This window comes from Ptychodera flava, chromosome 1, assembly GCF_041260155.1.
Source record: "Ptychodera flava strain L36383 chromosome 1, AS_Pfla_20210202, whole genome shotgun sequence".
Taxonomy (NCBI): Eukaryota; Metazoa; Hemichordata; class Enteropneusta; family Ptychoderidae; genus Ptychodera; species Ptychodera flava.
In genome coordinates, this window is record NC_091928.1 from 12,237,185 (window position 1) to 12,264,694 (window position 27,510).

The 27,510-nt window shown below is 40.2% G+C and overlaps 1 protein-coding gene across 2 annotated transcripts; it reads right to left on the reverse strand.

Moving 5' to 3' along the window:
• Window positions 1-435: 435 nt before the first annotated feature.
• LOC139130287 (uncharacterized) lies at window positions 436-27,408 on the reverse strand. Of its 2 annotated transcripts, none has more exons than XM_070696043.1 (8): window positions 27,273-27,408; window positions 25,179-25,587; window positions 19,199-20,987; window positions 11,760-12,083; window positions 8,443-8,580; window positions 5,721-5,792; window positions 3,507-3,725; window positions 436-2,693 (listed from the first exon to the last, which is right to left on the reverse strand). In XM_070696043.1, the coding sequence occupies exons 2-8, from the start codon at window positions 25,550-25,552 to the stop codon at window positions 2,649-2,651; spliced, it is 2,961 nt and encodes a 986-aa protein (XP_070552144.1). In that variant the 5' UTR covers window positions 25,553-25,587; window positions 27,273-27,408; the 3' UTR covers window positions 436-2,648. The 2 variants fall into 2 exon arrangements, with proteins under 2 accessions (XP_070552144.1, XP_070552151.1); XM_070696050.1 differs by having other exon boundaries at window positions 25,179-25,554; window positions 27,273-27,381.
• Between the last annotated feature and the right edge of the window lie 102 nt (window positions 27,409-27,510).

The following is a 27,510-nucleotide window of genomic DNA, read 5'->3' on the forward strand; positions in this document are numbered from 1 at the left end:
GAAATGGCAATGTTAAGTGCACATTGCAATCAACCGAAGCACTAACACTGAAGCACTAACAAGATAACCAGGGCTGCACACATATTCAGATTTAGACTCTGTGCATGGCCATTCTTTATGTTTTCTGGATTACTGAACCCGGTCACATGTTACAATGTCTAATGTGATGGTCGAAGCAGTGTCATAAACTTGGAGTAGTGGGTGAAACCACACTTTGTAGGGGAGAAGAGGTTTGCATTGGTAAGACAAAAGAAATTCTGGCTGTGAAAGGGTATAAGGGAAGATACAAAATGAAAGGTGATAAGAATTTTACGGCTACAGTGGCTGTACCAAGACAAGATAAAGTATGGCCTATACTTGCATGGAAGAGAAAGAGGCGGCATTGTGGAGGGTGGTATAACTTTAAGAATGACATCAGCAGACTGTGACTTTGTGTTTAACTATTTATTATCAATGACAATGTTGAACTAAACTTGATACATGGCAATGAAATGAATGAACGTTTGTTTACTTAAAGGGTGGAGTAGCTGTATCATTTTGATTTTTTCACCATTTTGTTTTTAATGTCGACTACAGTTTCCTGCTCTACTGCCAAAAGCATGTTTTAATATAGAGAGTTGAGCTACTAAACTCAGCCTGTGCATGTGTAAACTGCATGGTGTATTGTTGGAAAGTGAATTCTGATCCTGACTAGAATTCAAATGTAAACATATAACAGTACATTTCACACGTATACAGGCTGTGTTGACAAGCTAAATAGTGGGTGTTTCAACACACTTTCACAAGAACCGTAGAACAAGAGCTTGCATTTGACATAAAAAAACAAAAATACAGTGACAAAATAATCAAAAGTTACAGGTGATGGCCCTTTAACTGGGAAAGGAAACAGGAAAAATGTCACAAAAAAATGTGAAAGTGTAAATAAGAAACAGAATTAGAGTCTGTGAATGTTTATTTGAAAAGTTGACAGTGACACAACTCTGTATAATAATAGTATATGGTGAGGCTGAAATTGAAATTCTGAAAACACTCAAACAATGACCGGGTAAATAGATGGTGACACTAGTTTCTCCTGGGTGTCTACAGATGCTGATGAGAAACATGAACAATATAATAAGCAAAACTGGCTGCGATAAATGTTTCAATCAAGAAACAAAATTACTGCAAACTGATGAAGACGAACAGTACATGCAAGTAATACAACTTGTCAAGTTATGTAATAATCTCCATAGTAACCATAATTTATGTATTTTTGAGAAAGAAAATAGATTTTTATGAACAGAATGGTGAGTATTTCTTGGCAAACAGAAAAAAGATTTTCACCATGGAAGAGACCAAATGAGTGAATATTTGCCAACAACGGCAGAACTTTTTAGTTTTTCTCTCCATCTACTAAACTCAAACATTATTTATCACCCAAAAACACTGAGTATCACAAGAAAGATCGAGCAAATCAGTTTTCGAAGATTTTCACCTGAATTTTCTCTTTAAATAGGTAAGGAATGTGAAAATAACTAACCAGTCTTTATTGCATAGTCTGTCCTCAGTTTCCAAAAAATACTACAAGGAGAAACGCTGTATCGAACTTTACATTCCTACCATTTTATAAGCTTTGGTAAGCTTTTTATCTTAGTGGCCATGACCTTTACAAAATTTCAGTATCAAACAATAAATATTCCTAATACACATTGGCTGAACACAGCATTCAGAACAAACGTGAATGCGGTTAGCATGCCTCTAGAGGGAGCTGTTCAAAGTACATGAAACCACCCTTGGTTTTCCGCTGTGCTAATGATAACATAGCCAAACAAAGAAACACACTGTTGAACTTTGATTACCCTGTAATGTATGATAATGAACAATATAAAGAATTCTGTATTGCAATGAGTTGCTCTAGCACTATACATACAATCATTACAGAATTAACGATCCTTTTTTAGATGACTATTAACCAACATAGTAAGAGTTTTGACTATACCTCTTTGCAAAATTCTATTACTAGTTATAACATAAAATTGTGTTTTCTAATTCTTTGGATTTTAATACAAAACCACTTCTGAAGAATTAAACTTTCCCCGTATCTCAAAGTTACTGAAAAAATCAAACAAATTAAGCAAAATTACATGTTTGTTACAAAATTAACCATGGAATTACAAAAACTGAATAAATTTCACAAAATTCCAAATGACATGATTTTTTTTCATTCTAAGCAAACAAAAGTTATAATTTATTATAATTTAGCAAATATATCATATTTTTTGTTGAGAGTGATACAAAAAATATAAGAATTTTTCTTAGTCTTAGGAAAAAACGAAAATCCTTGCCAGTGTCTTGTTTTACTTTTGTATAAAAGAACTTCTAAATTGTTGTCTTGGTCCGTCTAGGTACATAATATGAATCCATGAGATTTCGTTTGTGTGAATGTGTGTGTCCGCTACACATGCGCGACTTAGACTGTTTAGTGTCAATATCTGTGTTTTGACTTGTTTGTGGTGTAAACGTCTAAATATGTTTGATGTGCTGCCAAATGTCCATTAGAATATGGTGAAAGTAGCACACTTTAGCGACCGTGTCTCAAGGTTCCTTTTTGTTTGTCTTTGGTTTTTCTCTTAGCACCACATTCTTCATCTCAAGACGTCTTCAATTTCTCAAGTTGTGACTCTGACTCTGCACACTGGACAGGTTGGATTTTGCTGAATTTGTACAAAGAAAAAGAAAAAAACAAATGTTGTTACAACTTACAAGTCAGCAGGATTCACCGTATCATAATGAATCATGATATTTGTACTGGTGATGTGTAGATTGGAGGTAGAATGCGCCTCAGAGACAGATATTTGGACTCTCAAATTTTCACAATTCTTTTCTGATCTACCACTTGTGAGGGTTTATTTTAAAGTTCTTGGAGAAAGAAAAATTTTCACCATCTAATAGTTTTTCAAAAATCAAAAATTTCATTTTTCCCTAAGGAGTTAACTCATAGCGGACGGCGACCATTTTGAATTTCAAATATCAGGAAATACTAGATAATTTGATTTGCTAGTACCATACTGCAGGGTGAACCCAGATTTTTATTCATGATATGGTGAGGATTGCTTCAAAGTTTCATCAACGAAAGTTTGAGCCAAGGTTTAAGTCTAACTTATGAGGCACACACTACCGTAAGTTTGAAAGGAAATGCAAATTAGGCATTTGACCATTATCTTTCTGTACGGTCAATTATTGCCAAAGAAAGTGTTGTGCCCTTGAGCACGGCACTTTACTTCTCATTGCTTCATCAGTTAGTGGGTTATGGGAACCTTATCCTGTAATCTGGCGTTTGCCCCTTGTATGATGGATTGAAAACTAAAATACTATAATTAATCATGTTTTCTGAGATTCCACAGGCTCAATTACGATTTTTATATAAAAATTTCACACGATACAAAAAGATTGAGAAATACAGTTCAGAAGCTATGTGTTATGGGACATGCCATAGTGAAGAGAAGTGGAATGTGTCCTCAGCTCACCTTTAGCCAGGGATCTATGCACTCAGCATGATACCTATGAAAGCAAGGCAGTCGTCGCAGTGCCTCGTTCCTCTCGTAGTCCACAAAACAGATATTGCAAGTGTTGTCTTCTCGGTCATTTTCTGGCAGGTAGTCAAAGAGTGGCAGTTGGTCCAGCTGCGATTTGGTCAGCCCGTGGTTCACTGACGGTCCCAGCTGGTCATGCAGTTCCAACAGTTCCTGTGCACAGATAGGTACATTCAGAATTGTTTAAGTGAGAACAAACGGCGGGATTGAGTCAATGCGGTATAAACACTCAGTGCTCTCCACACCTTGGGAAAGAAAGGGTGACAAATTTGCATGACAATATGTCATTTGCATATTCTTGTGCCGTGAAAATGTATCCTCTTGTATGGTTTTTAACATGTAAATAGATGGTTTGAAAAACCCAAGGGGTGGCACAGAAACCTCTTGTGGAAAAATCTGCATACTAAAGATTGTGCCTGACAGCCGAAGGTACGTTCACATGTCTTGGTGTTGTGGACAGAAAGGTTTTAAAACCCTTTGAGCGCCAACGTCAAATTTTCTCACCTTTATAAAATATACCAGTCAATCTTTCTCAGATTTTTGCCAAAATTTTGATAAAAGACTGCAGCCCATAAAATATGGTGTCCATTTGGTCTAAAATTATCAAAAAATTTCAGAAAAATTCATAAGAGATTGGTAAAATGTGGCAGTAAAATTTTGGTGGGAAAGATTATTATACAGCACTCAAAGGGTTAAAATACAGTCATATTGTTTGTAATACTTTTCTCATTATACTATTTCTGATCAGAAGACAAAATTGGACTTTGCAATCGCGTACGGAAAGAGGAAAAAGAGAAAAAAAACGCTAACAGCAATTCTTAAAACCAAATATCTTGCAAGTTTTTGATGTTGAGCTAAGCCATTGGTTTGCTAGAGCACTAGTGGGCACTATTCTGGGTTGTCCATAAGAAAAGCTGGGCATTTTCACTTGTTGCATTGTACACTGCCGTATGATGATGAGTATTCAAACGCTGACCACACTTCAGAATTTCCAACTCAGACTTCTTGTGATGAACATCTGATCACTTGTAATATATTTTCCTTTTCTCTGGAGTTTGTGCAATCAATGCGTAAACACAAGGTCAAACACTGACCATTGATATTCACATGACATTTTCAGACACGTTAACAAGACTGATATCACTTGAACATTGTTCACCATATACGGTAGTATTAGAATTATGGGAACTGAAAGCACACATTTCTCGTGAGTAACTTCATCTCTTGTAATACCATGCTTCACTTTCATACAAAACAGGCACTATTGTTAGTCCTGACATATATCATGTGACGTAAACATGCTCTAAAATCATTCTCAGAGAAACTCATCATTTGTGTGCCATAGAGTACATGCTATGCAAAACAAATCTAAGACACTGCATTTCTAAAATATATCACAGTATAAAGTGGACAACAATTTTCACATGTCCTGGAAACAAGCACAGGGACATGATAGCCTTTGACTGAACGCAAGGATGGGTGAAATAAGTCTATGTGATCAGTACAAAATTCTGATGTAGTGTACCATTCCAGGAACATAACGGCCACTTAATCGTTTGAATGCTGTAATTTTTCCTACCAAAATTTTAGTGCAACATTTTACTAATTTTATCAATTTTTCTGTGCTTTCTCGATAATTTTGGACCAAATGGACATCGCATTTCATTGGCTGAAGTTTTTTATCAAAATTTTGGCAAAATCTGAATAAAAATGTATATTTTATGAAGGTGGCTTAAATAGACTTTGGCACTCAAAATTTGGCCATTCATCATCATATTTGCACGCACAAACAATACTCACAAAGGGACGACTGAAGATTAGTGGGTACACCTTTGGTTGTGAACTAAAGTGGATTTTCTTAGAGGGCTCTAAATAATAAGTGATGGTATGAGTGGACTCCCTAGGTTACTAACAATTCAAACAAAACTTCTTTGTGTCCACTAATCTTCAGTCTTGCCCTCAATAATACACTTGGCATGGATGAATACTATGATGGTATACACTTCAAGCACTGATGAAAAAATTACTTTTAACCTGTTCACCCCCAATTCCCTGTAAACAGGTCCACAATCACCACTGCTAACAATGGATTTGGGCTAAACCATGGTGGTGAAAGGGTTAAATGCTATGTCAGAAAAGCGCTATCACCTCATAGGTAGCTCCAGAAAGGGAACGATCAAGCAGTGGAACTCTTCGCGGCTGTCTTCCTCTCTGTGTACCCTGTAGAAAAATCAAAATTCACAACACTATATTGAGAGCTTTTACATTCTTTATGATTTCTCAACAACACTTTGTGTTGGAGGCCCTCCGTATACCATTAAGACGTTGCTTGTGATTAACCCATTCATGTCTTACTTTCTGGAATCTTTGGGTTTGCTTTACACTTAGTTTGCTTAGGGAGTTGAAATCAAAATGTCCTGGTTCCACACTGGTAGTAAGAGTTGTTATCAAAACTACTGACATGCGAAAATCACATGGGACCTGTTTATATAATCTTTGGCACTCTTATGACATACCCTGTGATGAAGAAATGTTAATGGAAGAATTGCCATAATTTGATATTTTTCATGATTCTTTTTGAGAAACCAGAACATTTTTCTATACTGCTCTCAGATGTATGTTGATCATTGTTCTCTGCATAGCCATTCAATTGTTCATTAATGAATCCAGAAATTCATTAAAATATCATTAACATACCAATCGTTTCATTGTTATGCAAATTTCAAGGTGGAAAACTGCTCATACAGAACTATTTGCCCAGCAAGCACAATGAATTATGAACAATATTTATATATAATCCCCCCGTATTCCGAACGAGTGTGGCTGCGTCGCGGACGAGTGATTCCCCGTGTAGCGGCCGTATCCCTCCGAGCCGTAGGCGAGGGGGATACGGCCGCTACACGGGGAATCACGAGTCCGCGACGCAGACACACGAGTGAGGAATACGGGGGGATTATATATTTATCACATGCATAGACCCAGTTTTCCGTGAATAAACCTTTCAGGAATGATAATTAGTGGGAAATAAGGAGAGGGAGTATTTTACAAGAATTCGTACGCTTGTGTTATGCGGTCATCGCTGGGTCACAGCTGACTTAACTGCGCTCAGCTGTACACGTCGAGGTTAACTTCGAGCACGCTGAAGCTGCTCCTATGGATAATTAGCGTCTCTCGTAGGGCTTTTTCTGTGCGAATCAAGCGGAAATAGGAAAGACTATGGATTTTTAATGCAAGGTATTTATTTGGTACTTACTATAACATCAATTTTAGTGAAAATTCATTCATAAAATTATTGGATGACAAGAGGGACGTCGCGACACTCAGCCGCGGCTGGCGAGAACGGGTTATTTTTGTCAATATTCAAATATCATTCAAAGAATTCTACTTTGTAAAGTTTGTATGAAATTTTCAAAATTAACAATTATTATGTTTTACGAAATTGTCAATTGTATGTTTAATATTTTAGGAATAAAATGAGCTTGTTTAAATATAATGAAGAACAGTATCAGACTCAATCGGTAAGACTACATACAAGCAACGAGTCTTTCTTAGCTCTGACGCGAGACGACGGAAGTTCAACAACAAGCTTGCAAGGTACAATACAGGAAACGTGATGCACAATATGCATGGACAAAACAATAGCTTACACCTTTAAATGCACTGATAACATTGTGAACTCGTCGCTCTTGAAAAATAAAATAGCTTTTCTTCTGATGAGTCTCAAGTCCGGAGTATCGTCATTGGTGTCAGAAATGATGTACGCTCTTCGCTTCATCGGCTCGCCCCGGGGGCTCGACTGGTTGACTGCCGCGGCAGCATTGATGGTTATGTTGAACTTGAAACCCGTCAATGTTGCTTCAGAAAACATTCTTACTGCTGTAGGGATTATTGGTACGTGTCTTGGGTTATCGGCTATGCTTATTATGTTGTTTGATGGACATTGAGAAGGGCAATTTTTGACGAGGTAGACAACAAAAAATGCCGATAGCATACCGTATTAAAATGTCAGCGGTGTACAAATCAAACGTTTCAATCGAAATCAACGACGAGGAAACACAAATTCATAAAAATTCTTGTATCGACGGTATTTTGTATTCTACACATGTATTTTAATACCCCATATTTCTTTATGTTTCATTACCCTCCCACTTTTGCATTTCAGGGTTTGGAAAATAAGTTCTGAACAGCTGATTTTTTGTTTACGTTTTAAAAGTAGTCCGGGTCCCATATCCACCACATGTGGAATATGGATTCATCGTAGTCATATACCTATAGTGTGACGTCATACTATAGGGATAACTGGGTCTATGTATGTGATATGAAATCTCATTGTTGCAAGATGAGTTCAAATCCAGACTAAAATTCAATTGTAATTGGACATTACATTCATGAATGCCATCTTGATGATTGAGATCTTGTGTATTCTCCTTTTCTTCACTTTATAGACTATAGGTATTTTCGCAGAAAATTCAAGGGTTTCACATGTGTGTTAACGATGGCCCCTGATTTTGGGACGGGAGTAGGGGCCCACAGTGGCTTCGTTTTTACACCCTAGAATGAACACTGGGTTACAGTTTTTAATCAGAACTTTGGCAAAAATCTGAAAAAATTTGGCTGGGGTATATTTTGTAAAGGGAACAGATACTGACTTTGGCACTCAAAGAATTAGGGTTACTTTGATGATAGAATATGAAATATTATTTGACAATATAAACAGAAATAATGGAAAACACATCAAAGGGGAGCTTTTAGGTTTAAAAAAAAAAGAAAAATAAAAGTGCCTCCTTTCAAACTACAGTACTGCATACGGTAAATACGGATGCGCTGCAAACATGACACAGAAGACACGAATCCTGGTGACGATAGTTACCTGTCTACGTTCTCTGGCTTGAATAAGCCTCATTAGCTGTCTGTCCAGGTTCTCTAGTTGCTCCCTGAACTGATCTCTATTATGGGTGCGGGTTCTCCTGCGAGGAGACTGTGATGACACAATTCCACCTCTCCTTCGCTGAAATCACAAACAGAAAAAGGCTTCAGAATTAGGTAGCTTTCTCTACTGCAATTGTTTTCCAAATTTCAATTTTATCAGTTTTTTTAGCATCTTATATCTTTCCTTATAAAAATTTGCAAGTGTAAGTTAAAGTACCATGCAAAAGTCTGCCCTTCAACCTTCACACTTGCTTTATGTTCTCCTCTGCCTGGAGATACAGAAGAATGACCAATTTACATGACAATGTATAATTTTCATATTCCTCTGTTGTAAAAATGTAGTCTTGTGTAAGTTTAATCATTTTTTTTCTCCAGAACACAGATATTGTGCAACACCCCATTTTGGCAAACGCCCCATTCAAAAAAAACCCCAGAAACGCACACATACCCTTCTACAATGATGTCTTGTCACATTGATATACATGTACACAGAGTATTGACAGTGGAAATCCAAACAATGCTTGCGGCCTGTGACCTTACATCAACCAACTTAATAACTTACCTAGACTTTGCCTCTGCACTACAAAGTTGTATCTTATGTATGAAGTGTGAATGATTTGTGTAGGCTTGAAACATAATAAACATTAGCTAGATAGCAAAAAGCACGAAGGTGTAGGCTGTCTATTATTTGATATTTGATCCACACAATTAATTCACAAGCACCGGTATCTTGAAAAACTTAAATTTGCATATCACTGGTATACCGGTATATCTGAATAATTTATCATGGTCTCTCGTTATCAGAATGAAATAACTCCCTCTATATTTTAAACTGAGGGGAATATGTAACCAATACTTGTACCTGCTGATTACTTTCGATCACTACAAAACGCGAGGAAAACACAAGTACTGGTAGTATTTGTTTTAAGATCAGACATGCATGTGACTTATCAAGACTCTTGTATAATATTAATGGTTAAAGGGGCTGTCTTCAATCCCTCGTTCTCGTACTAGAACATGACATTGGGTATTTACATGGTGTTAGTCCTTTGTTTTCCATTGAAATTATATCAATGTGGTCAAATAACTTGCCTCTTTAACATCTCCCTGTCTATTCATCAAGCCCACGGTATAAAACAAGTGGGTTATGTCTGTCTGTCTGTCAGAGGGTATGTTCGCTTGGCATATCCAATACAGCAATATTATCTTTATGAAATACACAAAAATGTTAAATGGCCCTTTAACCCTTTTCCTGCAAGGTTCATACGTCACCATCAAGTTCACTTGGTTAGAACCAGTGAGGTAAAACATGCTCCAGATGTTTCATTTCGACAAAGACTCTTGACAACATACTGTAGACATACATGTAGTAAACATGACTTGTAGTAAGTACTGACTTAGCCAAGTCAGCTGAAAATAAGCATGGTTACCAGTACATGGAGAAGTTTCACCATTGGTAATCAGTGTTTCCGCTGCCTGCTCGCCAAATCGCAAATGCGAGAAAAAAGTAGCGTTTGGCGAGAAGATTTTGGCAAAAGTTAGCCAAACTTGCGAATCGAAAATTGCACTATGACGTCATCACTTTGTCTGTCCGCGGGCACATCGATGTCCTGCATTCAACTTGAGACGTCATGCTTTATCTCTCTACATCCCCGACCTTATGCGTCAGGAGATCCTATTTGTAACACATACAGTATGAATAAATTGTAACGAAATAACTCACAAATTAATAGTACCGCATGTATATCATGACTAGTTGACTAAAATGTTGCGAAGTTTTGGGTTTGACTACGCGCAATGTGTGATAACTCCGTGCAGTGACAGCCATGTCATCGTCAACACTGAAGGATCGTAGTGACTGTGAAACTAAGCAAAAACGGCAAACTTTCCTTTTTGACTTTGGCTGCTCCACCAATATGGGGGACCACCCCTACAACACACATTCTACACGCAAGTAAAGCTATGAAATGGAAAGAAAGATTATGATCAATGTACGAAAGTCGACCGTGAATTTGGAAAGGAAGGTAGCGGCATGCATACACATGGCATTTTTTAGAACGTAGAGCGAGTAAGGCACGTGGTGTATTGCTGCCAACAAGAAAATACCTTTACTGGCGTTAGAAACTTGTGTGAATTGGCTTCCTTAAATATAAATTCGCGACAATTTTCAGTGTATCACGGACCGTGGTGTATTGTGACGTGACATCGGACTTTCAGAGAAGGCGCTCGCTCGTCCGCTGAGTCGCCTAGTTCCGCATTCACATCGTGCAAATGCGCTACTAGTAAGTCTTGTCGCGATATTTGAGCTTTTAACTTGATCGTCAGTGAAACAAAAAGATGTTTCTCCATATCAAAATGGTATATATTTGATATTTTACGGTTCTGTTTACATAATAGAGACGTGAACATTTGGATTTATGATCCGTGATTTCCGCGATCCATGGCAAGCTTGCTGAGAATAAACACTGACGTGTTTGATGATGACCCCTGACCCGAGCGCCATTGATACGGTGTGCGCTGTCCGAGCGCCGAGCTTCGCTTGCTAAACTTCAAGCGTAAAGCAAATGTATTGGAAGTCTAAAAAAATGCACATATTTCTCAGTCTGAGAGTATTTTCTTTCGAACTGCTACGAGAATGATATCTGATTCGTTTGAAAAAACTAGTATGCTGAACCAGGTTTCGTGCCGTTGTCTGTAGCGATATGTACAGTATCGCACGATAGCGATTTCAGGTTTGTTACTGAATATAGTTGCATACGCCTAACTTTGGACAAGTGTCGCTCGCGTGGTGTCGCTTGAAATTCGGACAAATTTTATGTTGTATACGTGGATGATGTTGGCACCTTGTAATCTGAACCATAAATTGGTGTTACTTTTAGTATCCATAGTAGCACTAACAGGGTTTATTTCCGTCATTCTTACGGAAAATGCAGACAAATATTTATTTTTGCATATTAATGAGAAAGAAATGACGTCATTTGTGATCAGTGGTATCGGCTTGGCTAATTGAAATCTCGTTTGGCGAATAATTTTTAGGGCTTCTAGCCAAATTTGCTTCAAGATTTTGGAACCCAGGGGAAACACTGGTAATACAGCTTTGTCTATACAAACACAACTAAGTTGGTGAACTATTTTGATGATGAAAAGAAACAAAACTGGTGGTTTCAGAAAGTATAAATATTTTGTGCATACATTTACTAGTGGTCTGGTTGGTTTTCACAGGCGGTGGTACACCGACAAGTAACGATAGATACTCACCCTTTGTAGTGGTTGGGCTGCCAGCATAGTGTGCTGCAACGATCCCAGTCTTTCATTCATCCGATTGAGAAGCTGCTCTGATTGGTTGATCAGGGTCATCAGTCGTGTCCGCCGCTCCTCAGTTCTCTGGAAGATGTCACCGATTCGCGGGTTGCGCACGGGCGATGCACCTGAAGGTCGGTCATCTTCGTCCGTCTCAACAGGGAGGTTTCGTCGATGGTCTTCGTCCGTCTCAACAGGGAGGCTGAATGGCACAGAATCATCCGTCGTGGGAGCTGCTGACGCACCAACACCCGAGGCTGGAGACTGTCGGTTGAGTTGCTCCTACAAATGAAAGACCATGACTTGTAGGTTTTTTCGTCGGTAGACACCCAAAATGTCATTGTACTCCTACTACGATGAGGCATGGCTATAAACTAATTTGAATACTTTATTGGGTAAATACTGAAGCGTTGCGATAATTTTAAAACTGAAAAGAAAGTTCTTAAATGATTAATTGCTAATAATTTTTGGTCCTGAGAAAAATTATGTAGACCATCCCAGATTTGCACATTTACAGCCCTTTTTATACGTGTGACCTTAATTAGCTGCTTCAATCTTGCCTACAGAAGTTTGGGCTTTTCACATAGATCTCATGATTGTCAGCTAACTTTGTAAATATTTTGGGTGGTGGAAGTGGAGTATACCATATTCATCTGACTCATGAAACCCTGCTCGAGTATTAGACCCTCCCCCTACTTTAAGAGGATTATCAAAAATGCCATACATCTGTGTGTAAGACCCCCTTCCCTACATGAAGTTAAGTTCAAAGAGCCAATAATTCACGACTCAAGAATTAGTGTGACTTCAACAATCCCATATGGGAAGTTGTTGCTGACTGACCAACTTAAGACAGGAGCCTTTTGCTTGCACATTATTCGAACGAGGGTAGTTATACTGGACTGCCCATTGACACTTTCAACTGTTCAACTTCAAGGTTGTGTGGTCTGAGTTTGCACCTATGAAGAGCTGTAAAGGTACTGTACATTGTGAAGGGTGTGTAAGCATCAGCACAGTGTTGTCAATTATTTAGTGGTTAAAATTTCCTTTTACACCTAGAAAAATCATGAAAGATGTAAAATAATGTGACATTGACATTTTAAACCCTTTTCCTGCCAAGTCGGTGAAAATCCGCTTGAAATTCGGTGTAGCCAGAATCTAAGCACTGGTGATCGTTATTCTACCAACCGGTGGAAATCGGGCCCTTTTTGGGTACCCCCTTTCCTGCCAAGTCGACGGCACTACGTTTTGCTATCCCCTGTGCATTTAGGGGTCATCCGAGGAGAGGTTTTCTGACAAGGAACGCCTTTTTCCCTCGAAATGGGTTCGCAGGGAGTCGATAGACAGGGAAAGGTGCAGAAACCTGTCCGCCAGTCCCCCATACCCGAGGGGGGCTGGGTTTTTTTACCGCTTTTTAGCGGACTTGGCAGGATAGCATGGTGACGTTTTCTGGCGGAGTTGGACGTACTTGGCTGCTTGGCACTATAGAGATTGCTGCCGAACTTGACCAACTCGGCAATGCTAATCTAGAAGGCTACCTCTTGCAAACGACTTGGCAGATGGTGCCGATGGTGCGAGACGAAAGTCACTTATTCAGTTGTGCGTGACTGAAAATGAGAACGTATTTTTGACGGGACGGCTCGACTTGTTCCTCCGATGGAACGGATATGAACGACTCGGAAATACCATTACAATGGTGTCTGACGTACTAAGCTGGGCTTCAGCTCTGCAAGTTCAAGCCAGGCAACGTCCTTCACCGCCTTGGCCGTGCCATTCAATGGACGTGGCTTTGGATTTTTTATTTTTCATCGTCCAAAGTATTGGCTCTGGTTTGCAGGCAAACGTATCCTCTTGCCGACGCATTGGTAACTACGTACGCTGTTTGCGTACGGAGAATTCAAAAGGTGACATGAGGTCATTGCAATGCTACGGGGATACCGCCTGCATTTAGCAGGGACTGCTTTTGTTATGCAAACCAGCTAGTAGTACAATGGCTGCCAGGCATGTGGACACGTCGATGGCTAGAACAATGGAAGCATATTGCGTTGTACCCGTGCATCGCAAAAGTGAGACTGATGACTTGGGTGTAGTGACTGGTTATCACTGGTTAGCTGCAGCCCAAGCCATGACAGTACAAACCCGTACCTGACTGAGGACCACTTGATTAAGTCGGTAATGAACGGTAACACTCGTAAGCCAACTCCCAAATGAGCTGGCTAAACTACGTGGAGCTGTGCTTCAATGGCTCAGCCATGTCGTTAATACAACGGCAAAAACGTAGTTTTTGTGCTATACTGCCAAGTCGTTGAAGGTACGTATTCAATTAACCCTACCCTGGGGAAACAGGACAGGTTTGCCGGTGCTACCGCACCCCTAGCATGACCCCCAGGGCCTCTGACTAACAGACTAGTGAGGTGATGTTTGTGCCTAGCGGACGTGCGCAATACTGAAGGAGTTTATTTCAGAAAAAACAAGTCATTGACAATGACATAGTCCCCACTTGTAATGGGAGTATTAGTCTTGATGGGGCAGGGAAATGTGGTCATTAAGAAGTATCACTGGAGTGTATATGTTCATATCTATGGGCACATAGGTCTATGTCATTGTTCCCAATTTGAAACAAGAGGCATGTCTAAGTTATGGTTCTAAATCGGGAAAAAAGATCAGACCTCTAGCTGTATTGGCCAGCCAAGAAATACATATGTGCATAATAAATGAGGTACAAGATGTGACATCTTAAGGTCTATTATCCTATCAAAATTGAAGCGTAAAGAACTTGTGGTTACTGAGTTATGCATATATATGCATATTCAAGGTCAAAGGTCATCACGGTCACGTGACATTTTGAAAAAAAAATTGTATTGCTAATTAATCCATATATTCAGACATCTAGCTCTATTGGCTTGCCCACAATTATATATGGGCATAATTAACGAGGTAAAGCATGTGTTGTCATAAGGTCTCCCATCCTACTAAATATAAAGGACATAGCACTTGTGGTTACTTATTTATTGACATAATCGTGTATTTTAGGTAAAAGGTTATCGAGGTCACATGACATTTTGTCAAAAAATTTCTATCCTATAGTCTATCCCTATATACCAAAAATCAAACATTTACCTCTATTGGCTTGCTCAAAATTAGATATGCACATAATTATGAGGTACAATATGTCAGGGCTGTCAATTATAGCCGTGTCACCGGCGGCAAATCGCCGTCTGACACAGGTCTTGCCGCCGCCTGTTTTCCCTATTCAAGGCCTGCAATAATCTTTACATACGTCATGCTTTCCCAATTCTACCGTTGGCCACGCTGTGCTACAGAGGCGCAGCCCCTAAGGCTCGTTGGTAGCCGATTTCTGATTGCTTTCAATCGTACTGTCAAAAAGCTTTGCGTGTTCTGACGTTTTCGGAGTACACGATCGATATGGCTACGAAAAGAACGACAGCCACGTTGGATTTATGGGTCCAAAAAAGACCCCGAGAGGCTTACACTAGCTCTGGATATAAAAGTAATGTTCATATTTGTAAATCATTTTATTTTCCTGAAGAATTTCAGTGATCGGGGGTTCAATCCATCAATGGTATAGCATACAATGTAGATTTCACGCCGCGTCTGAGCAAAGTGCCATAGCATTACGTGTATTTAGCGACTGGAATTTTTGATTTGTTTTCCCGTTTGCAGATCGTGAACACTCTTTACAATGAGTAAGAATCGTTTACTCGGCCCAAAAAAAACTTTGTGGGGATTGACATAATTTTTAGTGAGTTTTGACTACCACTGAATTTGTTTGCACCAAGCCGCCGTTCTATGAAATGTATTCTTACGGTAGTACATGCTGTGTACTGTGGTTGTTTCGAAGGCTCGAGTATTGAAGTTCGATAAATATTTTCAGACATCCGAAATCTTTCCTCAAAAGCAAATATCGGTATTCCGATCCTTCAAAATCATTTACCAAGACCAACATTTTTTAATGTTTAGGGCAATCACAAACTTTGGCTAGGTTTGACTATATACTTTCGCGGTATCTTGCACGTACGGCGGTAAACCATGTTCTGAATATGGATATATCATGCATGAAGCGAAGTGAGCCTACCCCCTTGGCCAGCGTGGTTTCGACAAAACTCGGACTACTGTGAAGGATATCAGAATAGATAGTCATCAGGAGAAAAGATTTGATTGTATACTTTCACGCGCAAGGATTTACTACGTAAACAAATCAGCATATTCTCAATCTTGTCGATTGAGAGGCCGACGGACAACGAAGCCACGCAATTTCATTAGCGTGGTAAACTTGAGTATGTAATTGTTTGCATGACGTAGCGTCTACTCAATTGTCTCTGGTAATGGTCTCGTATTTACCCAATTACATTTGTAAATTTTCACACTGGAAATTCATAGCCGGTAACTCTGAGGAGAGGTCTTGAAACAGACAAATAAAATTACAGCAGTATCAACCAGCTGTAAATCGGAATTTTTTGTCGTGACGTTATGACATCAGTTTTGCAGTGGGGACAAGATTTTTTTTAATTCTAATACGATTAGCTGTTTTTGAATGGGAACGTATTACAATTATTGAATTACTTTCTGCAGATGTTGTTTCTTAAGAAATAGTTTCTGCAGGTGTTGTTTCTAAAGCTACATCTGAAGAAATAGTTTTTGCAGATGTAGTTTCTGAAGCTACTGTTTCATCAGCCTGAGATATTGAGGTATTGTCAGCTGGTACTGCCATACAAGCCTTGGGCTTGGATGAGTACTTCAGTGATTCTGATTATGGTTCAGATTATGATCTTTATTAAGTAGGTTGTAATTCAACAGAATTTGTATGCAAATAATAATAACCTGGTGTATCAATAAACATATAAACTCTGAAATACTTCTGTTTGTCTTTCATAATTTATTTCACAAGATTCAATTTCATGTTACTTTTGATACTTCAGTTATAATAAACTTGACAGTAAATTGCCCTCAAAAGTGCCACCACAGGCCACCAATTGAAGATGAATAATTAGAAAAGCTTCAGCTTCAGGAGGGGGGACACCCCCTCCTGGCCTCCCCCCGCGTGCGCTTGCGCGCACGCCTTGCTCTACTTCGCTCCGCACAAGGCTGTACCCTCCTGTTCTTTCACTTGTACCCTTCTATTCTGAAAAACATTGACAGCCCTGATATGTGGCGTCATAAGGTGTCCCATCATACCAAATATGAAGGGTGTAGCACTTGTGGTTACTGAGTTTTGGACAAATATGTATATTTGAGGTCAAAGGTCACCGAGGTCACGTGACATTTTGTCAAAAAATTGTTTTGCTATGTTATCCCTATATACCAAAAATCAGACCTCTAGCTCTATTGGCTCGCTCAAAATTAGATATGTGCATAATTAATGAGGTACAATATGTGGCATCATAAGGTGTCCCATCATACCAAATATGAAGGGTGTAGCACTTGTGGTTACTGAGTTATGGACAAATATGTATATTTGAGGTCAAAGGTCAACAAGGTCACGTGACATTTTGTCAAAAAAGTTGTATTGCTAAGTTATCCCTACATACCAAAAATCAGACCTCTGGCTCTATTGGCTCGCTCAAAATTAGATATGCACATAATTAATAAAGAACAATATGTGGCGTCATAAGGTGTCCAATCATACCAATATGAAGGGTGTAGCATTAGTGATTACTGAGTTATAGACAAATATGTATATTTGAGGTGAAAGGTCACCAAGGTCACGTGACATTTTGTCAAAAAATTGTATTGCTAAGTTATCCATATATACCAAAATCAGACCTCTAGCTCTATTGGGTCGCTCAAATTAGATATGCACATAATTAATGAGGTACAATATGTGGCGTCATAGGGTGTCCCATCATACCATATATGAAAGGTTTAGCACTTGTGGTTACTGAGTTATGGACAAATATGTATATTTGAGGTCAAAGGTCACCAAGGTCACGTGACATTTTGTCAAAGTGTCTGAGATATCTGCGTGAACGGATGGACTCACATGGATGGACTCACGGACTGACATGAACCAATCTATGAGCCCCCTGGACTTTATCTGTGGGGACTAAAAACTGTGTCACTGCATCCTTTTTGCAATATGAATACGATGAGAAACTAAATTTTTATTTTTCTTGGCCTTATACATGGGAGTCTATGGACTGCCTTATACATGGGAGTCTATGGACTGCCTTATACATGGGAGTCTATGGACTTCCTTATACATGGGAGTCTATGGACTGCCTTATACATGGGAGTCTATGGACTGCCTTATACATGGGAGTCTATGGACTGCCTTATACATGGGAGTCTATGGAGGTGAAAACTAAAAAGTCCTCTAACACGGCCAAATTTGATCGCATTGTGAAACAAATCGACTTGCATCTGTATGAGGTAGGGTACTATCCTTGTACCAAGTTTGAATGAAATCGCTCCAGGCATCTCTGAGATATCTGCGTGAACGGACGGACAGACGCACGCACGCACGGACATGACCAAACCTATAAGTCCCCCCGGATGGTGTCCGTGGGGACTAATAACATGAAACGGCAATAAAATGACGCACCCCAGGGCAACAAAGCCGGTGACCTCAATTTTTTCTGCAGTAACCCTTGAGCTCCTTCCCCTGTCTACAGGCATGTAGAAATTATCGAAGTCTAACACGTATAAGTACGGCTAAAACTACCCTGAAAATGGGCGATTTCTGCCAAAATGCCTGGCAGGATAACGTGCAGGAGAGCCAATCTTTTGCAGGCACATATTGTGGGCGGTGTTTCTACTGACTTGGCAGATAACGGACAAGGGCGCTCGGCAGGAAAAGGGTTAATAATGTGACCGTAGGAAAAGCTAAATTTCCCCTTGCACTTTCGTTTCTGTAACCTTCTAATGGTAAAGTTGTGTGGGAGTCATCACATTTTCATCTTTGTAGGCACTGATGCCTGTCAATGTACACACATTTGTATTAAATCAATTACGTTGGACTTTTGAGGGTTAGCAAGAATAGTTAATTATACATGTATCTTGCCTATGTAAGTTTTTGCACATTCTTGCAAAAAAATGTTTGGAAGTCCAGAGTTATTCACAAAATGGACATAAATTAATTAGCATAAATTAGAAGTGCTGGTGGAAAACATAAGGTTACTTGATTACATGTATAAGACACCCCCAAATTACACCCATTTCATGTTGCTGACGCTAGGTCCTATACGTGGACACACACAGTATAATACACTGATTGAATTGAACTAAAAGAAAACATTTACATAATTTTCCCAATGGGTTCTACAGCTAAAATCTAAACACTTATTGGACATTTTAGCAGCACTTTTGAAATTTGATAAAAATTTCAATAAATTGGTCAAATTCCCACAAAGGAAGAGACCACGCCATTGATGTACACTAACCTGTAGCTGCCAGGCGAAGGCTTCGTCGGCTTCTATCTGTTCCAGTCTTGCGATGCTCGCCATGGTGCCCGGAGACACCGTGGAGGAATCCGCAGCAGGTGCTGCGGCGCCTGGTGTGGCTGAGACGAACGGACTTCTGCTGTAGCGGCTGCGGTTCTGACGCGGCGGCGTCGGTACGGTTATAAAGCTTGGACTCGACCCACTTAGCTCAATGACAGGAGGGGACATCCCACTTATCTCAACGGTAGGGGGGGACATCTCTTCCAGTGGGGACAGCGACTCATGTTCCAATCTAAAGGGAGTGTCCTCCTCGTCACCGGAAGTGGAAATCAGTGAAGCAGAATCCCTGCTTGTTGAAGGTAGGCGTTGGAAATCACCTGTGTGAGCTGGAGTGAGCAAGTCTATTGTAGGAGGCGTGTAGAAAGTGGAGTCAGAGCCACTATCATCACCCCCTCTGCTGGCAGATGCTGTTCTATCCACTTGTGTTGCAGTTACATCAACAGCAAGGGGAGAGGTAAGAATGGAAACACCAGCTGAACTTGTGGCAATCACCGGCGTGGATGTGACTTGTCTGTTTCGGCGAAGCCTACCGCGATATCCGATTTGCTCTGAGCCTCTGGGGGGTTCTGAAAACTGACCACTTGATGGACTGGGGATTATCTGTGGAGGATCAATCAGCACAGATGCTGGGAGAAAGTCCCCCTCCACCCTGCTGGAGCCTGAATTGTCCTGTTGGGAAATCTGCCTCCTTCGATTCGAAGCCCTACTGCTAGTGCCTATGTTGGGTTCTCCTGGCCCGTCCAACTCGTCAAAGCCTGATCCCCTGTCCATCTCGTCAAAGCCTGATCCCTCATCCGACTCGTTAAAGCCTGATCCCCTGTTCATCTCATCACGGCCTAATCCCCCATCCTCTGAATCTATTTGAACATCAGGCGTTTGAAAAGTTAGCTCATCTGGTACAATTTCAGCCTCTATGCAAATAAGAGGTGGACTAGCACCTGGCGAGGGAATACTGTCAGTCTGTGTTTGCAGTTTTACGATATCTCTTAAAGGACCCCTTGGAGGTGGGCCAAACTTACTCCCTGAGACCACATATCCAAGTCTCTTCTTGCTCTTTCTACGTGACGGTCTGGTCTCCTGTGCATCACTTGGTGTAGTTGTCCCCATGTTGGATCTCTGTTCCTGAGCTTGGCAAGCTGACTTGCTGGTGGTCGTCTGTTGTTTTTGGCAGTTCACTGCGCCAATATGGCCAAAGACTGGACTGGTCGACTGATCCGACGGGTCAATTTCATTCTCTGAGTCACTATCCATGGGATACAATGATGACCAATCAACAGACAAGGTGGTTCGTGATGTTGATGGCTTACTGGCCGTTGATATCCCATTCATGGAGATCACGCCAGAATGCGTTGCGTGTGACCTTTGACCTGCCCATGGCATTCTATGTGTACCACTTACCATGGTAGCCAGCTGATCATCGGATGGCAATGCTTCATTTGGATTGTCCAGGGACTGTGACAAACCTGAAGATGTACTCCCTGAGAACACTGACTGTCCTGCAGTGCCGTAAGTTCTATCAATAGCATCCCCAATACATTTACATGTATCCTCCGACGTCGACCCATTTACCATGCAAGGATGACACAACGAACTTGCACCATTAACTTTCAGAGGTAAAGCAAATTCATTGCCATGAACGTCATGATCAGAAAGGTCACTTGAGTCAGGAGTAAACTGAATATGATTTCGTAGTTTTCGTCTTTTCAGTCCTTTTGGTCTTCTCCTGGGGCTGCATGAAATTCAACAAAAAAGAAAAATGCACATCATATGGAAGTTCAAAGACATTTGAGGCGATTGGAAAGTAGGGTTTATCGTGTGTATAAATCAACCCTTTTATCACAGAGGTTTGAACCAATCCCATTATTTTCTATGATAAAGTTGGACCTTTAGACTGGGAAATGGGGTGAAAGGGTTATTATAGGTTCATGTAGGTTGTTGTTAAAACAATGGTATACAGGTGCCTGCACAGTGTACCAGAGAGTAAATATCAATGGAGTTCCATCATTGTACAAGCACCAACCTTTTCGTCTTTTAAAAGTGATTGCTGTGTACTGATAGGAGCCATCGATAATCAAAGCTGACACACAACAAATGTAATCCTTTCTTTTAGGGGGGAGGGGTAAAAGCTAATTTCATTTTGTGTGCGATAAAATCGCATTAAGCATTTTTGCAAAAGCGAAGTTCCAGAGACCAGAGCAGCGGAAGAAACAAGAAAATGTGTGACAAAGGTGCAGAATGAAAGAGTGCTTTGGATTTTCAAGCACGTACCTATAGTTAGGGCTGATAGCAGTAAATACCATAATACAACTAAAAGCAAGGCAGTCCGGGGAATTATAGTACACAGATTACAAATGCCTACATGTAAAACGCAACAGATACATACGGGGGCGACAACGCACGGAAATGTATATCAGACGACATTCTCGCGAGCCAGAGCTCCGCTGACCTACGCAAAAATCAATCGCTTGACGGGTAGCGCTGAGTTGTTGCCGTAAAGAGGCGCGAGGTTTACGACGATGATCAGACGAGAGGAAACATCGGACCTTGGCCGTTGAAATTGAAAACCGAGGCCACATGCATTTTCATTTGATTTTAAGCACAGACTAAACAATTTTCATTGCTATGTCGCTGTTTTCACAAGATACTGACCGTTTGATCTTGGAAAGTTGAGTTGCTTTTACGTGCAGCCAACGCATGCCGGTGCGGTGACAGACAGTTCACCAGTGTTTCTCCCCAGGATCAAGCAAAAGCGTAGCGGCTAATTTGCATAATCATTTGCATATCATTAATTTATATTTGCATATGGATGTAAGCTTGCACATGCACCCACGCATTCATGTCCCGGGATTCATGTACAACTCACAAGAAAATGTAATGGTAACATACAAGTATGCAATTTGAACATCATGGAAACTCTTTATTACACTTAAATCAATCATCACAGTATAGTACAATTGCAAATAAATCGAAGATTCAAACAGTAACAGCAAGTTCAGATTGAAAGCAAGAAATGGTTCGTCAGACTCTGATTGGAGTTTCATTAATACATATACTGCTAATAAAATTGTCAAAATGCCAACAAAGAGGAAAATTCATAAGTTTAAGCTTTACACAAGAAATGTAATTGAGTTTTATATCATTTTTGAACGACAAACACCGCGAATAATGTTTCATCTCGCGGGATCAATTTCAACCAGCCCCCCCCCCCCCCCCCCCCCCCCCCGCGTAACTACCAGTGCCACTGAACATCGTCGTTCGATTCTTGATTTTAAAAATACCACCAAGATGATCACAAGACATGAACTAAGTACGACAAAATCACTCGAAAATCAGGTGTAAAATCTGTCAGAGAACGTGTCGGAGTGGAACCACACGCGACGCCAGGATCAATGTCAACACGTTATAAACACGTCGGCCAACATGGCCGCCGCCATATTGGAATTTATGCAATGTGAACTCGATCGCGATCGTGATCGTACTCGGACAAAAAAAAGATTATCGTTGTAAAATCATAATCAACCTCACTAGTCAACTGCTTCTTTTGTTTCTTTTGCGGTCCATTTCGTTGATCAAAGCATGGGAATGTGATTACAGGCCCCGCTAGTGCTACACCGCCTAACTCTGTGAATACTTGTCCTCGATGTATACCGACTAAAGGTCTTTGTTGGTCGTAATAGTCGTTGTAGAATGAAAACTTGTGAACAACCCAGCCGATTCTTCTATTGTCTTAACGTTCCTCTCAACACTTACGGACAAGTTATCGGACGCATACCATACTTCACACCTTCCACTCTTTCACCAAGTTGAAGTTGCAGTGAGCGCTAATGTGTAGACAATGCATGCAACAGCTGGTAGCTACGCAGAGCGCTAGCGTGTGAACTAAAGGATGGCGGGAATATTTTAAAGCGTAGCGGGGAGAATCAAAGCGTAGCGGGGAGAGGCGAAAGCGTAGCGGACCGCTACGCTAAAATGGCCTGGGGAGAACACTGGTTCACTATGAATGCCTAGCTCTGCATGGCACGGCTGTGTGTTACCGGCGTTAAACGGCCTCCCACCACAGCCCCGCAGACTGATATAGGAAAAACCGCAGGTGGCTCCTCAGAAATACTGCTGGCAGTTTCTCCGCCAAAACAGCCAATTTTGAATCCAAATTTTGCATTGATCTTGGCTTTCGAGCACACCCACCTCGCCTAGGTACACGATGTGCCCAGCCGCGCTTGTAAACTTACGGAAAACCTACTTTTCTCTCTCTATGCGAGCGAAGCGATCGTATCCGCTGCCATTGTTAATTGAGCATTCGGGCGAAACAGTATAGCGCCACATACGGCGAGTATTTAGAGAAAAATAAAATCAAAAAGCAACAAAAAACAAAGCGAAAGAAAGCTAGAATTATTAATAGCTGAACGCAATATGATAGTTGAGCAATGCAAAATAAAAAATTAATAAATAAACCAACAAGAAATGCCCGTAAAACCCGTCCGAGCCGAGCGATGACATCATAAGCGTGTCGCAATGCATTCTGGATAATTAAGGTAAAATTTGTGTATAGCATCTTCTATGGTAGTAATACCGGAAAGAGAGAAAGAAAGAAAGAAAGAAAGAAAGAAAGAAAGAAAGAAAGAAAGAAGGAAAGTGAGCAAAAACTAACAGTTCCAGAGCTGGTCTCTGGAACTAATTACAAAAGAAACACTGATGCAATTTTATGTTTGAATTGAAATTGATACACTTTTCTGTATAGAGCTGTGCAGTGCAGTGACATGTGCGGTACGCGGTGCATTCAACTGACATTTTTAACATTTTGACATTTTGATTGCGATACTACCTTCGCGTTCATCAATAACAGAATGCCCACAAAATAGGGAGACAAAAAAGATAACCAAAAGACATTAAATGTGAAATGAAAAATTGTATGCTTTTTCAACGTGAAACATATACGTGAAACATTTTCATAAGTGCGAAATCCATTAAAATGTTGTGTGTCTTAAAAAGTGAAACGCGTAAAGTGGAGGTTTATTAATTAATGTACACGTCCAGTATTTTTTCATGGGCGTGCCGATCGAAGAGGTACGTGTGGGTTTGTCAGAAACGGCATCATAATACCAAATTGATTTCACATAAGACCTTTCGTTTTGAGGGGGAAGGGAGGGGGTTTCAAGTAAAACGAAGGAATTACGTTTCTTATGCGTCAGCTTTTATTGTCGACGGCCCCTTGGTTGATTAGTCAAATACCAGACTGACAGCTGGCACATGCTACACTTGCTCTGTTCTGTCGATACAAATACAATGTACATGGGATCAATTGATACATGTATATTGTGAATAATAATCTGCCCAAGATTAGTGACATTGCATAGTATATACACCATTTAGATTGATAATGTGCAAATTTCAATGTTTCTGAAGTACACAGAAATAGCTGTGTTCGGTTTACAGCCCTTGAATTAATTTGTGTCGCAGGATTACACTCATCAGACATTGAGGACTTTTGCTATGTGAACCACTCTGCGATTACAGAACAGTGATCATAATTAGGACTTTGTCCGAGTGTAAACTGGGAAATTTGAAAATAGGTTCAACAATCTTTCTGAAAAGCAGTTGCAGATCACAGCCGCAAGTTCAAACCATGGCTTCTGAGCAAGAGCACCTGGAATATGACTGAGAGCTATGTCACACCAAAGTGGCCATACTCCAAAGTTTGTCATGCATCATATTGATACCAAACTAGGGACTGAAGAGCTGACAAAAAGCAAGGCTAAGGAAAACATGTCATATACTCGCTTGTTTTCAAACATGTCTGACCACCCAAACTCAGTTTGCAAGTATTTAAAAAAAAAATTTGCAACCATGTCACAAAACAACCATGCCACTTTGATTTGTGACATCTCTTTGTTTTGATACTCAAAATCAAAAGTAACTCTACCTTGGTGTTTCTGGAACTACAAAGCAGTCATCAAAAGTGTCTCCTGATGCTGGGTGACCATGATTTCCAATTTCACAACTGCTGTTGCTATCCTCCCTTGTACTAGCCTGCGCCATTTGCTTTCCCAAATAGCAGAAGGCCCCGGCGGGGTACATTTCGCCATCTTCATTTTCAACGTCATCACCCTCGTCCTCTCGGTGGAATCTGTTCGCTTTTCTTTTCACTTTTTTCTTTTTGGGCAAAGATGGCAATTCATTGGATCGTGTTTGTGTTGCAGATGCACAGCTATTGCAGTCATTTGACAGAAGGTGGCGTGGTTTTGTTACTCTTGATCTCAGCTCCCACTTGAGAGGTCGCTTTTCGACAGATGCCATATCTACCCAGGAATAATAGGTTATTTATGTACACGCTGAAATTGAAAAAAAAAATTGGAGAAATATATCGGTACACCCATATATTATAGCCCATACATGGGACTATGTGCTTGAGGGTAGGTGACCATTTGCCCGACATGAGGAGGGCAAATGGTCTTCTGCCCTGAGGGCACATAGTCCCATATTTGGGCTATATTGTTTTTATTACATGCCTTTCTTACACACATTTTTCTCTCAAAATATTTAGGTTTATTGGTAAATAAATGTGAATGAAATGCTTCATCAATCTTAGACGAAAATCCGTTAAAAATGGAACAATTTTCATCATCGAACAGCACATTAATATATTTAAACCACTGTTATACGGTTTATCAATCTTTTTATGAAAAATTTTCCAAAAAAGGGATTTCCAATGCAAAAGATGAAATTTCAACATTTTTCCATCCAAAAATTGTTAAGCTGCAAATAGTTCCGGTTCACTTTGTCAAGCGATGACTATGCCACCTGCGACGTTATCGACGAGTTACCATTGAATCCTATGGAGCGCGTGACGATAAAGGAGGCATGTAATAAAGCACTTTATGACGAACACAACTCTACAGCCTATTATTTCTCCTTTGAATGGAAAATGGTGGTAGTTGAGCACCTTATAAATCATAACAGTTTCTGCATAGTTCTAAAACATTCATTCTTTGCTCTGTAAAACCAAAGAACCCGACCAGCCTATTGTACATGATGTGCATACAGTATATGATGTAGTGTTAACTGGAGAAACTCTGAAAGATTAGGTCATTGTTAGTGTTGCACACAGTGCACTGGTGTTGTCGGTGTGAAGGACTGCTGTTTATCTTTCACACACCCAAGACATCATATCCTAGTTTACCATAAACATTTGGAAGGCCCCTCTACTGTGTATATGATCAGATGTGATACACATCGACATTTAGGGAATCATGGAATCACATTGTTCTATTCCTCAGGAGCATGATTCCGTTTTAGCAGCAGAATTCAGAGATTTGGAATGAGTAAACACTTTTTGGAAAAAGAAAATTATGGCAAGAGTCAAGTGGATATAGCCAACATTTGGAACGCAACTAGGTAGTCATTATAGTTAGGGTAAAATGCACAGCAAGAACCTGGGATTCAGTGGGAAGCCATTGTACTAGTTAATTAACAACAGTGTTCTATATTCAAGTTCAACAGAAAACGATGAGATCAAACAGTTTAACACAAAAACAGGCCTTCTGACGGTCATGACGCCGATCCACTGTAGCCCCTGACTTGACACAGATTCATACCGAGCAAATGTGGGTCGCACCACAGACGGTAGGCCTTTAACCGAGACTACCAGTTCGCAGTGTCTTGAAACATAGATTATAATATTTGTTTCAAAATGTGATTTCAAATATTTTCAATTGCACGCATTGTTAGAGCTGGGCGTTCTTACACTTCGGTGAGTTGTCAAACGGTGGAGATACTCTGTACTTACAATGATTGCAGCAACTGTTGCGGGCACGGTCTTCAATTTCGCGACGGATCAAAATCTTTTTTAGGGTCTACGATTTGTTTAGCTGCTGTGTGTCACACGGGCCGAGTAGAGTTCTGATCGCCAGCAATTTTTTACTTCGAGAGAACCTCTCCCAACTTATCATTCAAACACCATCTAACTGTTTCATAAATCAATACCCAAACCTTATAATTTCCCTTGGTTTTTACGTACCTCGTTATCCCTGCAGAACTTCGCAATATATAATTTTCTTGGCAATGGCAGCAACTGTACGAAATAATTTTCACTTTGCCGCCATTGCACGATGTACGAGACGTCATCAGTTCTTGAGTACAAAAACGTCACACGCAGGTAACGTGTTCGAAATTTTGACAACTCATCTTTATTCTATCAGATCATTCTGTCATCTATTAAAGCTGCTCTTTTTTCAAAATGTTGATATTATTCATAA